At 43.4% G+C, this 12,896-nt stretch overlaps 2 protein-coding genes across 2 annotated transcripts; both read right to left on the bottom strand.

Annotated features, from left to right (window-relative positions):
- Positions 1-916: 916 nt before the first annotated feature.
- LOC134217023 (uncharacterized) lies at positions 917-1,777 on the bottom strand. Its single transcript, XM_062695777.1, has 3 exons — positions 1,530-1,777; positions 1,189-1,465; positions 917-1,126 (listed from the first exon to the last, which is right to left on the bottom strand). The coding sequence occupies exons 1-3, from the start codon at positions 1,734-1,736 to the stop codon at positions 1,077-1,079; spliced, it is 534 nt and encodes a 177-aa protein (XP_062551761.1). The 5' UTR covers positions 1,737-1,777; the 3' UTR covers positions 917-1,076.
- Positions 1,778-10,453: 8,676 nt separating this feature from the next.
- Positions 10,454-11,351, bottom strand: LOC134217022 (uncharacterized). Its single transcript, XM_062695776.1, has 5 exons — positions 11,254-11,351; positions 11,133-11,171; positions 10,955-11,071; positions 10,643-10,892; positions 10,454-10,582 (listed from the first exon to the last, which is right to left on the bottom strand). Exons 1-5 carry the CDS (start codon positions 11,302-11,304, stop codon positions 10,536-10,538), a joined length of 504 nt encoding a protein of 167 aa, XP_062551760.1. The 5' UTR covers positions 11,305-11,351; the 3' UTR covers positions 10,454-10,535.
- Between the last annotated feature and the right edge of the window lie 1,545 nt (positions 11,352-12,896).

Raw genomic sequence — 12,896 nt, 5'->3', positions numbered from 1 at the left:
AAAGGCACCATCACCGCTAGGTGGATTAATCTGGGTTTTTAAAAGGTTGTGTGATCTTTGATAATTGAAAATTTAGATTAAGAAAAATTAAGAAATCTTGCTCTTAGGATCATACGGGCGTAACTGAATTGATCGATTTCTTTTCGTCGACGTTTTCTTCCCATCATCGTAGCGAATTTAGGAAGTTTTCCGTAGACTTTATGATTTGGGGCGATAAAGGATGGTTGTATCTTGTAATCGAGAGAAATATTAAATATAACGCCATCTCACTCTGAATAAAGGTATATAAGCATGAAAATTAGTTAGTTGACATGGATGAAAATACCCAAACAATCCTGCCTATCCCACCATGTGGTAATACACCTTCCTCGTGATTAATAATAATGAATTTTGGTCATAACACTTAATCCCCGATCCAAAAAATTTTCATTTGAAAACTATGGCACCGGATTCCGCGTTGAATGCCACATGTTGTGAGCAAATCAGTTGAGAACTGTCCACAATAAAACAATGTGCTGACATTTCACGCGAATGATACTTATCAAATTCGCTATAAGTGGTCACTGTTTTAAAATAAGCAGGGGTGCCTCTAACCGGGCAATTTTCTCTACATTTGGGTATTTCCACAAAATTGGGCACAACACAGGAACGAAAAAAGAACATCCCAGAAATTAAAGGAATTAAAAAAAATCACAGGTTCGAGCATAGTTTTTTTTTTCGATTTTCTATATGAATTCCTCATGAACATTCTTAAATACTATGATTAATGAGATGAATGTATGTATTACTTCTTAAATAGTTGAAGCGGATCAAAAATTGAAAAAAAAATAATGCCAATGCCCAATATGCAAGTCATGTTAACTCTAACGTGTTTGTTCAAAACTTTATGAAGAGTCTTAAGAGAAATTAAATAAAGTCTAAGAACACCCTCGTAGGGAATTTTATTAAACATACTAGAAGTTTTAAGTTAGTCGAGGAATTTTATGTGGACACCTTTTAGATGCACACGAATACAATTGTTAAAGTTTCTTGTATTGTGGAGCGCTCTCTGAATTGATTATCCAAATACACAATCATTAAGTAGGGCAAAGTGTTTGTCCCGCTCTAACTTGATTGCAAAGTACACCTGAAATACGAGACAAGAACATATTAACAATCGTTACTACTCAAATATCGTTGAAATAGTACTTTCGAAGAAGTAATCCTTCACACTATCATCCTTGCAACGTTCGTCTACGATTTTTTTCACACAATCCTCCATAAGAGCAGGATATGAGCCACACATTGCTTTAAGGACGTTATCCTTTTTTTTCAAAAGCGATTCTTCGCAGGTCCTATAAGCAGTTTCGTATGTCGTTTGCACACGTTCATCCATTTTTTCCAGAAATTGCCTTATGCGATCCATGTTGAGTATGTTATCGTCAGCCAAAATTCCCAACTCCTTGTAGTAGCATTCCATTTTACACTAGAAACATTTTTTATTTTCATTATTAGAATATTATGTCTATGTAAAAATAAAACAAATGTACCCAATGCAAAACGGCTGGAGAAGCTGATGAAAGCTGCCTTATTTTGCGACTACAAGCGAACAGAACGTTCCGTGGAAACGGCTTAGGCATCAGACAGCAGTCTTCCATTCTGGCGGAAAGAGATCGATCGATACAATCCTGACTTGTGACGAGAATAACACTTCTGTAAATTAGAACAACTCCCAAGAGAATAGTTGTAGGTAACATTTCGTGTGGTTCAGCTGTATTTTCCGTTGTTCGTTCAATGACGTCGGTAGCTGCGAGAAGCGATGATTTATATAAATGGTTCTCTTCCTCTAACACTTTTAATAAGCAGTTTTGTTACTGGATTGAAATGGCAGATCTCATTACTGCAATTAAATAAAATGTTTTCAAGATAAAACAGCTAAACATGCGTTTGCTCGAGCTATATAGAATCCGCATCTTTAATTAAACAAAAACGACTGTGGTGTTCTTGAGAAGAAAAAACTGCACGTCTATATTATCAAATGCCGGCTCAGAATCGATGAAAGGGTGACGCGACGGAAGCATAATTGCATTCCAATTCCATTTCTTCAAACATGTCTTTTAGCCGAACATTAACTAACTATAACTAACTTTTTTAGCTGAAGCCTAGATGATACCTCGTTTCCACTTATTTAGTAGCTCAGTCTGTGAAGACAAATAATAAATAACCCGCAAGAGCTAGGGTCCATCTTGATGACTTCAACTCTGACATATTTTTTATCAGTAGCTTTATTATTTTGGAGCTGTTGCACGGCGTTCTGGACTTCCCTTGTTGAATCCCATCGTTGTGTTCCCATCGTTTGTTAAACTATGTCCATCAAGATGTTCCTATCCTTTTCTAGCAGATCTCGGCTTATGGCAAGCCTTTGCGGGATGCGTTGAGTTTCTGATAGAACATGCATGTTTCTTGAGAACAGCACAGCTGATCGATGTCCCCGCACTTGGCTTCTTCCAGACGGCGTTGTTTCCCTTAAAGATGCGAGTCTGCTGTCTGCGAACTCCAAAGAAGTATCATTAGAATTTTGGGAGTAGATAGTGCAAAACATTTCCGAATTCAACCGGCCAGAACGGTATCAGCAGTTAAACTCTAAATATGGACAAAATGTTAAACTATATCCTCACCTAAAAGGACTTTCATGAAGCGTGGAAGTGCACTTTACAACGGTGGCCAAAACGGTGATGCGTCTACCCCCACATGACCGTTTACAGGCTTGGCTACTTTTGAGATTTGACGAATTTGAGTTTCCGAAATAGAGAACATTATAAAAAAAAATACTGGCTGTGAATGTGCTAAGACAAGACAAGAGAATATTATACAAAAAAAACTAAGGGGTCGCACTCTAATAACGTAAGCATTTATGTGGGGGGGTTGGTTCTGACATTTTCTTACTCTCCATATAAACAAAAAAAATATTCGTATGGGAAAAATCTTACATGGGAGGAGGGGGGTTCGACAAACCCTGAAAATATTCTTACGTAATTAGTGTACTGCCGTCATACGCACATTTGTCCCATGTTTGGTGGGATTCCCTATATATATTGGACAGTTATGCGTATAACGGCAGTGTACGACCCCCAAGGGCATCTGAGAAAAAACTCCACCAGCATAAGGTGCCCGCCAGAGTAGACGCGACGTGCGATGCGACGCGACGCGACTCACGTAAAAGAATAACAATCATTATCAACAGGCTGTCAAATTGCACTGTCGCGTCGCGTCGCATCGCACGTCGCGTTTACTCTGGCTTCGCCCTAAGAAACGGAGGTTCGACGAATAAGTACTCCGGAGGCAAAGAGAAGCTTTATTGTCAAAAACAACGCGCGAAAGTTTTACAAAAACGATCAACAGCATGCGCAATAGAAGCGCACCGGCGCCAGTTATGATCAATGATGGTTTACTTACTTATGGGTCCTGTACATCTCCCGGTGGTGCAAAGGGCCGACTTGAAAGATCTCTATCCTGAGCGTTGTCCAGCTATCGCTTTAACCTGTTGCCAGGTTAAATTTCGGTCGACTTCTTTTATTTCTTTATTGAAACTTCGACGCCATGAGCCTCTGGGTCTGCCTCTGCAGCGATGTCCCGCTGGGTTCCAGTCTAATGCTTGTTTACAGATTTCGTTTCCGCCCCTACGTAGAGTGTGGCCGAACCAGCCCCACTTCCGATCCCGAATTTCTGTTGCTATCGGCCTGTGGTGACAATGACGATGGAGCTCGTTGTTTGAGGTCCAGTTGTAAGGCCACCAGGCCGTTGAGTGTTCTCCATTGATACACATCATGTTTCGCTGACTTATAGCAGCACAGATTTCACGTTAGAATTGAAATATTGTATTTTGGTGCGTTCAATTATCTGCCTGTTTTCCAGATATTTCTTAAACTCGCAAAGGCAGCCCTTGCTTTCTTGATCCGTGCGCCTATGTCGATCTTGATACCGCCTTTTGACGCCATTTGGCTACCAAGATATAGGAAGCTTTCAACATTCTCCACTGATTGCCCGGTTATTGTGAAACTGGATGGGGTTTCCGTGTTTACATCCAACGATTTGGTTTTGTTGACGTTGATGACTAAACCTGCCGAAGAGGAGCGCTCGGCAAGGTCGTTGAGCTTACTCTGCATATCAGAGCGCCATTGAGCGAGGAGTGCAACGTCATCAGCCAATTCGAAGTCGTTTAGGTGCTCCATGGTTATAGGCTGCCATAGCAGCCCGCGGTTTGGTTCACGGTCAATCGCACCTACCAGAATCTCGTCGATTACGATGAGGAACAGTAACGGTGATAGAATACATCCTTGCCTCACATCAGCTTTGACCCGGATGGGGTTAACGAAGGATCGTTTCACCGTGGCATCATCCAGTCGGCGTGTGCTGAACCGTCGTCCAACTCTTTCCTCCTGCCGACGAATCCGCGCAATGCGCAGGCGTATTTCGCAGATGAGAAGCTGATGATCAGACGCGATATCGGCACTACGTTTATTCCGTTCCGTACATCAAGAGTAGGACTGGTGGTGAATGCGTCAAAGACAAAGTACATGCTTGTGGGCGGAACCGAGCGTGACAGGGCCCGCCTGGGAAGCAGTGTTACGATAGACGGGGATACCTTCGAAGTGGTCGAGGAATTCGTTTACCTCGGATCCTTGCTAACGGCTGACAACAACGTTAGTCGTGAAATACGAAGGCGCATCATCTGTGGAAGTCGGGCCTACTACGGGCTCCAGAAGAAACTGCGGTCAAAAAAGATTCGCCACCGCACCAAATGTGTCATGTACATGACGTTAATAAGACCGGTAGTCCTCTACGGACATGAAACATGGACAATGCTCGAGGAGGACTTGCAAGCACTCGGAGTATTCGAGAGACGGGTGCTTAGGACCATCTTTGGCGGTGTGCAAGAAGACGGTGTGTGGCGGCGAAGAATGAACCATGAGCTCGCCCAACTCTACGGCGAACCCAGTATCCAGAAGGTAGCTAAAGCCGGAAGGGTACGATGGGCAGGACATGTTGCAAGAATGCCGGACAGCAACCCTGCAAAGATGGTGTTCGCTTCCGATCCGGCAGGTACAAGACGGCGTGGAGCGCAGCGAGCGAGATGGGCAGACCAGGTGCAGAACGACTTGGCGAGCGTGGGGCGTATCCGAGGATGGAGAGATGCGGCCTCGAACCGTGCATTGTGGCGTCAAATTGTTGATTCAGTGTTATCTGTTTAGATGTTAACTAAATAAATGAATGAATGAATGAACATCAAGAAGGCTCCGTTTCCATTTTTGGCTGATGCAGATGTGGTCGATTTGATTTCTGTAAAGCCGTCACGGGAGACCCACGTGACCTTGTGAACCGGTCGATGAGGGAAGAGCGATCCCCCGATCACCATGCCATTATTACCACAGAATTCTGCGAACAGCTCTCCGTTTTCGCTTATTTCTCCGAGATCATGGCGTCCCATAATGCGCTCATGGTTCGAGTTGTCGGATCTGATCTTCGCATTGAAGTCGCCCATACAGATCGTGATATCACCCTTCGCAATTCTATCTACGACGGCTCTGAGTTGGCTGTAGAAGTTCTTGTTGGATTATAGAAAGGTTTCGGACCCATGTTCTAAATCTGGCAACGATTATCCTTTCACTTATAGGCTCCCACTGATCAATGATCCGATCCAAAAACATGTTGACCGACCAAGCATGGGTGACTGCTAGCACTATAAGTCATTGTTGAATGGACGTTGGACAGAGAAGGCACAAACAGAATCAGGATAGAGGATGATGAACAAGCTGTCAGCGGCACCGCCAACGACGAAGTGAGCATGGCTGCTCGAGAGCTGTAGAATGTTGAGGTCAGTGGGAAGGACGAAGTCCCGACCAAGCTTCTAAAAGCTGAGAGTGACTGGCTGAACGATAAACCACCCCCTCCCTCACAAAATAATCTCCCTATTTTTTTAGCAGGTGTGTGCGGTGTCCCAATCGTCTTAATCGTTCTTCCTGAAAACCGCTTTGATATACAACGACAAGAATATCAAATCAGTTTTCGATACGGACGATTAACAACGACCCTGATGTTAACTCTACTTATCGCTTGCCCTTGATAAATTTCGAGAACAGAACTTAAGAATGTCGTAATTTCTGGTCCTTGATGCACCAAATCCTTCTTAGTGGTTTCCAAACCAAACGATGAGTCCATCAAACTAGGAGTCTCTTGATAAATCTTGCTCCTTATTTAGTTTTGAATTATACTGGACCCCCAACCAAAAGTGGACCCTCTAGCCATTTTTGCATTTTTACAGCACAATTTAAACATTTTGCTATGAAATTCCATAAGGAAAACCTACCTTACAGTCCTATGATTTGATTACATGCATTAGAAATGCTATGGAAAGTAAAATTAGATGATTTTTTACAATTCTATGAAAAATAAACACGAGAATGTCCATTATAAGAATATTTTGGGGGGTCCATAATAGGGAAGAAGAACATCCCGAAACGGAACATAAAAATCAAATAGTCGACACTATAGGGAAGCAATTTCCTATTATGGACCCCCAGAGGCTCTACTATAGGGCGAATTCAGTCAAATTAACTTGTTATTAGATATAAAGCAGAATTAATATGTTGAAAATTTCTACTCCTTATGACAGGAAGATCAAAATTCCGCTACTAGGGGGTCCACTATTGGGCATTTTACCTTAAATAGGGGAGGAGAAGACCGCCAGCTGTCATCGAGAGAAAAAGAATCATTGAAATTTCACACCTTGTGGTATAGGAAATGAAACATATTTTTGTTATTAAGCAAAAATTTAAGATGTTGTTCAAAAAAAATCTTGGTTTAAGGGGTTAGAATTTTAAAAGCACGCAAAATAGATATCTCTTCTTCATTGGCATTACATCCCCCACAGGAACATTACCGCCTCGCAGCTTAGTGGCACCGGGAATCGAACCCAGCCACCCTCAGCATGGTCTTCCTTTGTAGCCGCGCATCTTACCGCATGGCATACCCTAAAATAGACATGATATCTTGATTTTTATATTTTTTTCGAATAAGCTGTTAATGCTTAAGATTCAGGAATTTCTAACCCCACAAGTTAAAAACTGTTTGGCTAAAAAAAATTATATCGTTCTACAAGCTACATTTTCTATATCATGCCATGTCAAATTTCCATGATTCTACTTTTTATCGAAACTTTTCCAGGTGGCAGCACTGATGAAGCAACCGCCCTCATTAAACACGTCTACCTAGGACCCACGGTATACAGTGTATGCCGTGCCTAGGACCTAGGTGATACCGTTATAAGAAGACACATATTAGCAAATAACATGCCTGTTGCAATGAAAAAACCGATAAAACCAAATAGTGTCAGATTTAAATATATTTATAATGTATTTTCAACACATAAAATCTGTAACTAATGGATTGATTTAATTTTTATTTATTTATTACCAGACCAAGGCCGGAGTGGCCTGTGCTGCAAATAAAAGTCTTCTCCATTCAGCTCGGTCCATGGCTGCATTTCGCCAACCATCCACCTGCACGCTGTGACCGATCCACCTGCACGCTATGCACCTCGCCTTCTTGTTCCCGTCGGATCGTTGTCGAAAACCATTTTCACCAGATTACTGTCCGACATTCTGGCTATGTGCCCGGCCCACCGCAGTCTTTCGATTTTCGCGGTGTGAACGATGGATGGTTCTCCCAACAGCTGATGCAACTCGTGGTTCATTCACCTCCTCCATGTACCGTTCGCCATCTGCACCTCAACTACCGGTCTTATAAGCGTTTTGTAGATAGTCAGTTTGGTACGGCGGCGAACTCTATTCGATCGGAGCGTCTTGCGGAGTCCAAAGTACGTATGATTTCCAGCCACTATGCGTCTCCGAATTTCTCTGCTGGTATCGTTATCGGCGGTCACCAGTGAGCCCAAGTACACGAATTCTTCAACCACCTCGATTTCGTCACCACCGATAGAAACTCGTGGTGGGTGGCTTACATTGACCTCTCTTGAGCCTCTTCCTATCATGTACTTCGTCTTCGACGTGTTGATGACTAGTCCAATCCGTTTAGCTTCGCTTTTCAGTCTGATGTAGGCTTCCTCCATCCTCTCAAAGTTACGTGCCATGATATCAATGTCGTTGGCGAAACCAAATAACTGGACGGACTTTGTGAAAATCGTACCACTCGTGTCAACCCCTGCCTTTTGTACTACTCCCTCCAAAGCGATGTTGAATAGCAGACACGAAAGACCATCACCTTATCGTAACCCTCTACGCGTTTCGAAGGGACTCGAGAATGCCCCTGAAACTCGAACTACGCACATCACCCGATCCATCGTCGCCTTGATCAACCGTTTCAGTTCATCCGGAAATCCGTTTTCGTGCATTAGCTGCCATAGCTGGTCCCGATCGATTGTATCATATGCGGCTTTGAAGTCGATAAATAGATGATGTGTGGGCACGTTGTATTCGCGGCATTTCTGCAATACCTGACGTATGGCGAACACCTGGTCTGTGGTAGAGCGCTCACCCATAAATCCCGCCTGGTACTGCCCCACGAACTCTCTTGCAATTGGTGTTATTCGGCGGCATGAAATTTGGGAGAGTACCTTGTAGGCGGCGTTCAGCAATGTGATTGCGCGGTAGTTGCGACAATCCAGCTTATCGCCCTTTTTGTAGATGGGACACATGACACCTTCCATCCACTCCTGCGGCAGAACCTCATCCTCCCAAATCTTGGTAATCACCCAGTGCAGCGCTCTAGCCAGTGCATCACCACCGTGTTTAAACAGCTCTCCTGGTAGTTGGTCAACTCCAGGGGCTTTGTTGTTTTTCAGCCGGCCGATCTCCTCCTGGGTTTCCTGGAGATTCGGAGCCGGAAGTCGCATGTCCTGCGCGCGTGCTCCTAGGTTCATTACCATACCGCCACCGTTGTCTGCCATATCACCATTCAGGTGCTCTTCGTAGTACTGCCGCCACCTTTGGATCATCTCACGCTTGTTTGTTAGAAGCAGAGATGCATCTGAACACGAGAACGCGTGTTCGTGTTCAAAACGTTCTGAACTCTGCACACTGTTCAAGAGCACTGACCTAACTTAGCAACTTGTATCCTAGGAAAACAAATTCAAGCGACGGCATGCTACACATTTTTCGGCTAGTAATGGAACACGTGGGCATCTAACGGATAGAAAAAAAGCATGCTCGTATATTTTTGCATAGTTCTAAATCTAAGGAATCTTAGTTTCCATGATCGTTTTGCTTGAGTACCAACCCAGTGCACACTAAACTGTGTTCAGAGTTCAAAACTAAGAACACCAAGGCACGCTCTTGGCTCATGTTCTGTTCAGGATGCATCTCTGGTTAGAAGATTCCCGTTTATGTCCTATTTTATAAAGGTTTAACAGGGCCCACTGTCAAACCCCACCACATCCTAGGCAGGCGCCACAACTCGCAGATGGCCTGGGGAGGGATCGTCAAGCCCTTGGACATAGTCCCTGCTGCCCCCAAATTTCATAATAATATTGAATTTATTGTCTTATTCTCTACAGGACTCATCATCTGTTTGTGGACTATAAGGTAGCGTACGACTCAGTGAAATGGAATGACCTGTGACATATAATGCTGGAACATGGCTTTCAGGGAGAAGCTTATTAGGCTGATTCGTGCGACGATGGATGGGTCTAAATCGAGCGTCAGAATATCTTGTGAGACATCCGAATTGTTCGTGATGTTAGATGGATTGAAGCAAGGCGATGCGCTCTCTGATCTGCTATTCAACATAGCTCTGGAAGGTGCAATTCGAGGATCTGGTGTGCAAAGAAACAGAACCATCATCAACAAGTATTTCATGCTTCTTGGTTTTACGGATAAAATCGACATTATTGGTGTCGATCGCAGAGCAGTTGAAGAGGCTTTCATACATTTTAAAGACTGAAAGGAGAAGGCTGATCAGAGATCATAAACTCTGTCAAAACTAAGTATATGGTGGCTGGCAGAAATCGGGGCAGTCCAAACGAGGTTGATCGCGAAGTGGAAATGGATGGAACACTTGTTACATGTGATAATTATGTTAGGTGAGGTGAAAAAGCGTGTTGTACTTCCTACGGCTTACGTAGCCGGCTAAAGTTTTGCATCTTACAGGCACGGACAAAACTAGCAATGCACACATCGTTGATTCGTTCAGTCCGCTATGTAGGCATCGGCCCAAAAGATGCAGACTATCGATTTCGGGGAGTGTTTGACCGGAAATTACTGCGTTCAACACGTGACGGCGTGGTGGGAAATGATGAATGGTGCAGACGCATGAATCTTGAGCTAAATGTACAAAATTGCAGTCATCGGCAAGCTGATAAAATACCTGAGATTATATCAGGCCAATCATTTAGTGCGTATGCCGGAAGAGAGGTATTATTCGTATTTTGTATAGATTTCTTAATAATAAATCAATGTATAGAATGCAAACTCTCAAAAGGGGAGGGGTTGTTTATTTCACATAGCATCACCATAAATATTATTTTATACAATTCTCAAACATCAACGGCAAATCTCAGCACCAGCCTTGAGTTTATCGCAAATTTCGCCTTAAACAAAACAAATTAAATTGAAAACAACTAGACACAAATTCTTCTAACTCATTATACTTGGATTGTAGTATTCATCCGGACACTGCTGATCCAATTTTTCCAGAACACAGCCTTCGAGTTCGAGCGCGAACGAATCACATTGAGCCCGTTTCGTTCCAGCAGTTGACGCAGCGCACTCCTTGTACGCTCCGAGCAGAATATTCCTTGCCGTCTCGTCCAGTGGTTGCAACAGCTCGGCCATTCTACCCTCATCGATTGATTTGCCGTTGACTGCGCCGATTTTAGCGAGATAACATTCCATCAAGCACTGCCAGAACAAAAATCTTTAGCTCAAAACACGATAATTGTGATACTGCACTGGGAATCTACCGAGTAAAATTCATGTTTGTCGCCTCCGGATTTCCCTTTCGCGTCCTCGACACAACCTTCAACGGCATCTTTCGGAAAGGGTGCTTCATACTTGCAACATTTTACAATTTCATCTTTCTAGGGATTATGACTGATGTGAGCGGCACAATGTTTTGTATACTTAGCACCTCCTACTTACATGCTCTTCAAAGCTTATACATGCTTCTGCATTAACCACCTATAGCATCGGAAAATATATAGCAGGAAGTTCCGCAAAATACAATGTTCGGAAATAAATTTTACGGGACTGATGCACTCACCTGCATAATCAAACATCCCAGAAAGAAGCTTGATATATTACGAACTTTCATGCTGCTGGTTTCTGGATCAACGCGGGATATGTGAAGTGAGATCAAACATTTTTATAGTTTGAAAGTTTGGAAAATATTTCATTCTTGTAGCATTTAATAGTAGCTTATCAAGAGATTTGATTCCCCGCTGAAAAGTTTACACTTTTAATTTTGAAATTATTATGCGAGACTCGCAGTAATAACTACTCTGATAATCTGATAACTATGTCGAAGGTGCACGCAGAAAACTGTTTGTTTTAGTCGGGTATTAGCAAATAATTGTATTACGTATGATTTATCTGAACATAAAATAATGTTATTGGAAAAGAAACGATTTCTTTATTTTCTTGTTGGCATTACATCCTCCACTGGAACGATGCTCTCTCATAACGTGGTGTTCATAAAGCCACGTGGCTTCACAAATTTCATAGAATTTAATAAATCTAAGATTGAGGGAAATTTCCGTGACTTCGCTTGTCTTCGTAATCACTGCTAATTGGCTTTTCCGCTGAATTTTTTTTCAGAAAGCTGATTACAACAATTTTCTGAATGTTTTTAATTTATAAAATAAAGACGTTTTTGGGAAACATAACATTTTAAACATAAATAAATCCAAGGAAATCAATAAAGTCGAATTGGCCTTATTTACAAAAAAAAAACAGAATTATCCACCTAGCGGCGATTATGCCTGTCTCGTGCATCGATCGGCTGACATCAGACCTGGCGGGTCGCAAGCCAGTAGTCGGCCGGTGGCCGTGTCCTGCAGTGGAGGGTCGACGACGGTTACACCCATAGTGACCATCTGGCTCTCCGGTACAGGATAAGCAGCGAACCAAAAAAAGTGTCGGGGAGCCACTCCTCCTACAACCAGAGCGTGGAAGGTCGCCCACTTCGACAGTAGAACCTTCAGTGCCTCCGGGCTAGAAGAAAAACGCAAAGGATACGCTCGGCGGAAGTTAGAGAGGAACGCATCGAGCAATTCAAAGCAGCAAAACTGGCTCCAAACGTAGCTACTTTCAGAATCGAGTATAGATCTACGAGACAGACGAAGGCTTGGCTAGCGCCCCCATCTCGGTAGGTGTCCCACAGGGATCAATTTTGGGTTCATTGCTGTGGAACGTGATGTACGATGGCGTGCTGAGGTTAAATCTCCCACCAGGAGTCAAGTTAGTGGGATTCACCGGTGACGTAATCATGACCGTGTATGGAGAGTCTATCGAGGAAGTCGAATTGACTGCAGCCTATACGATCAGTCTAGTGGATGAATGGTTGCACAGCAAGAGGCTTTAGCTGGCGCATCATAAAACGGAGATGATAGTCGTTAACAACCGGAAATCGGTTCAAGAGGCGACTATTAGAGTCGGCGGCTGCGACATCACCACCAAGATATCTCTGAAACAATTGGGGGTGATGCTCGACGATAAGTCGAGCTTTAAGTCATGTCGACTACGCCTGCAAGCGCGCGTCGATGACGATAGCGGCACTATCGAGGATGATTGCGAACAGCTCTAGCGTGTGCTCCAGAAAGCACAGGCTGCTGACAAGCGTGGCGGTTTCAATACTACGATACGGAGGTCCAGCCTGGGGATCGGCGTTGAGCGTAAACTGTAACG

This window comes from Armigeres subalbatus, chromosome 2 (genome assembly GCF_024139115.2).
Source record: "Armigeres subalbatus isolate Guangzhou_Male chromosome 2, GZ_Asu_2, whole genome shotgun sequence".
NCBI classification, from domain to species: domain Eukaryota; kingdom Metazoa; phylum Arthropoda; class Insecta; order Diptera; family Culicidae; genus Armigeres; species Armigeres subalbatus.
This window is presented reverse-complemented; position numbering and strand designations above follow the sequence as displayed.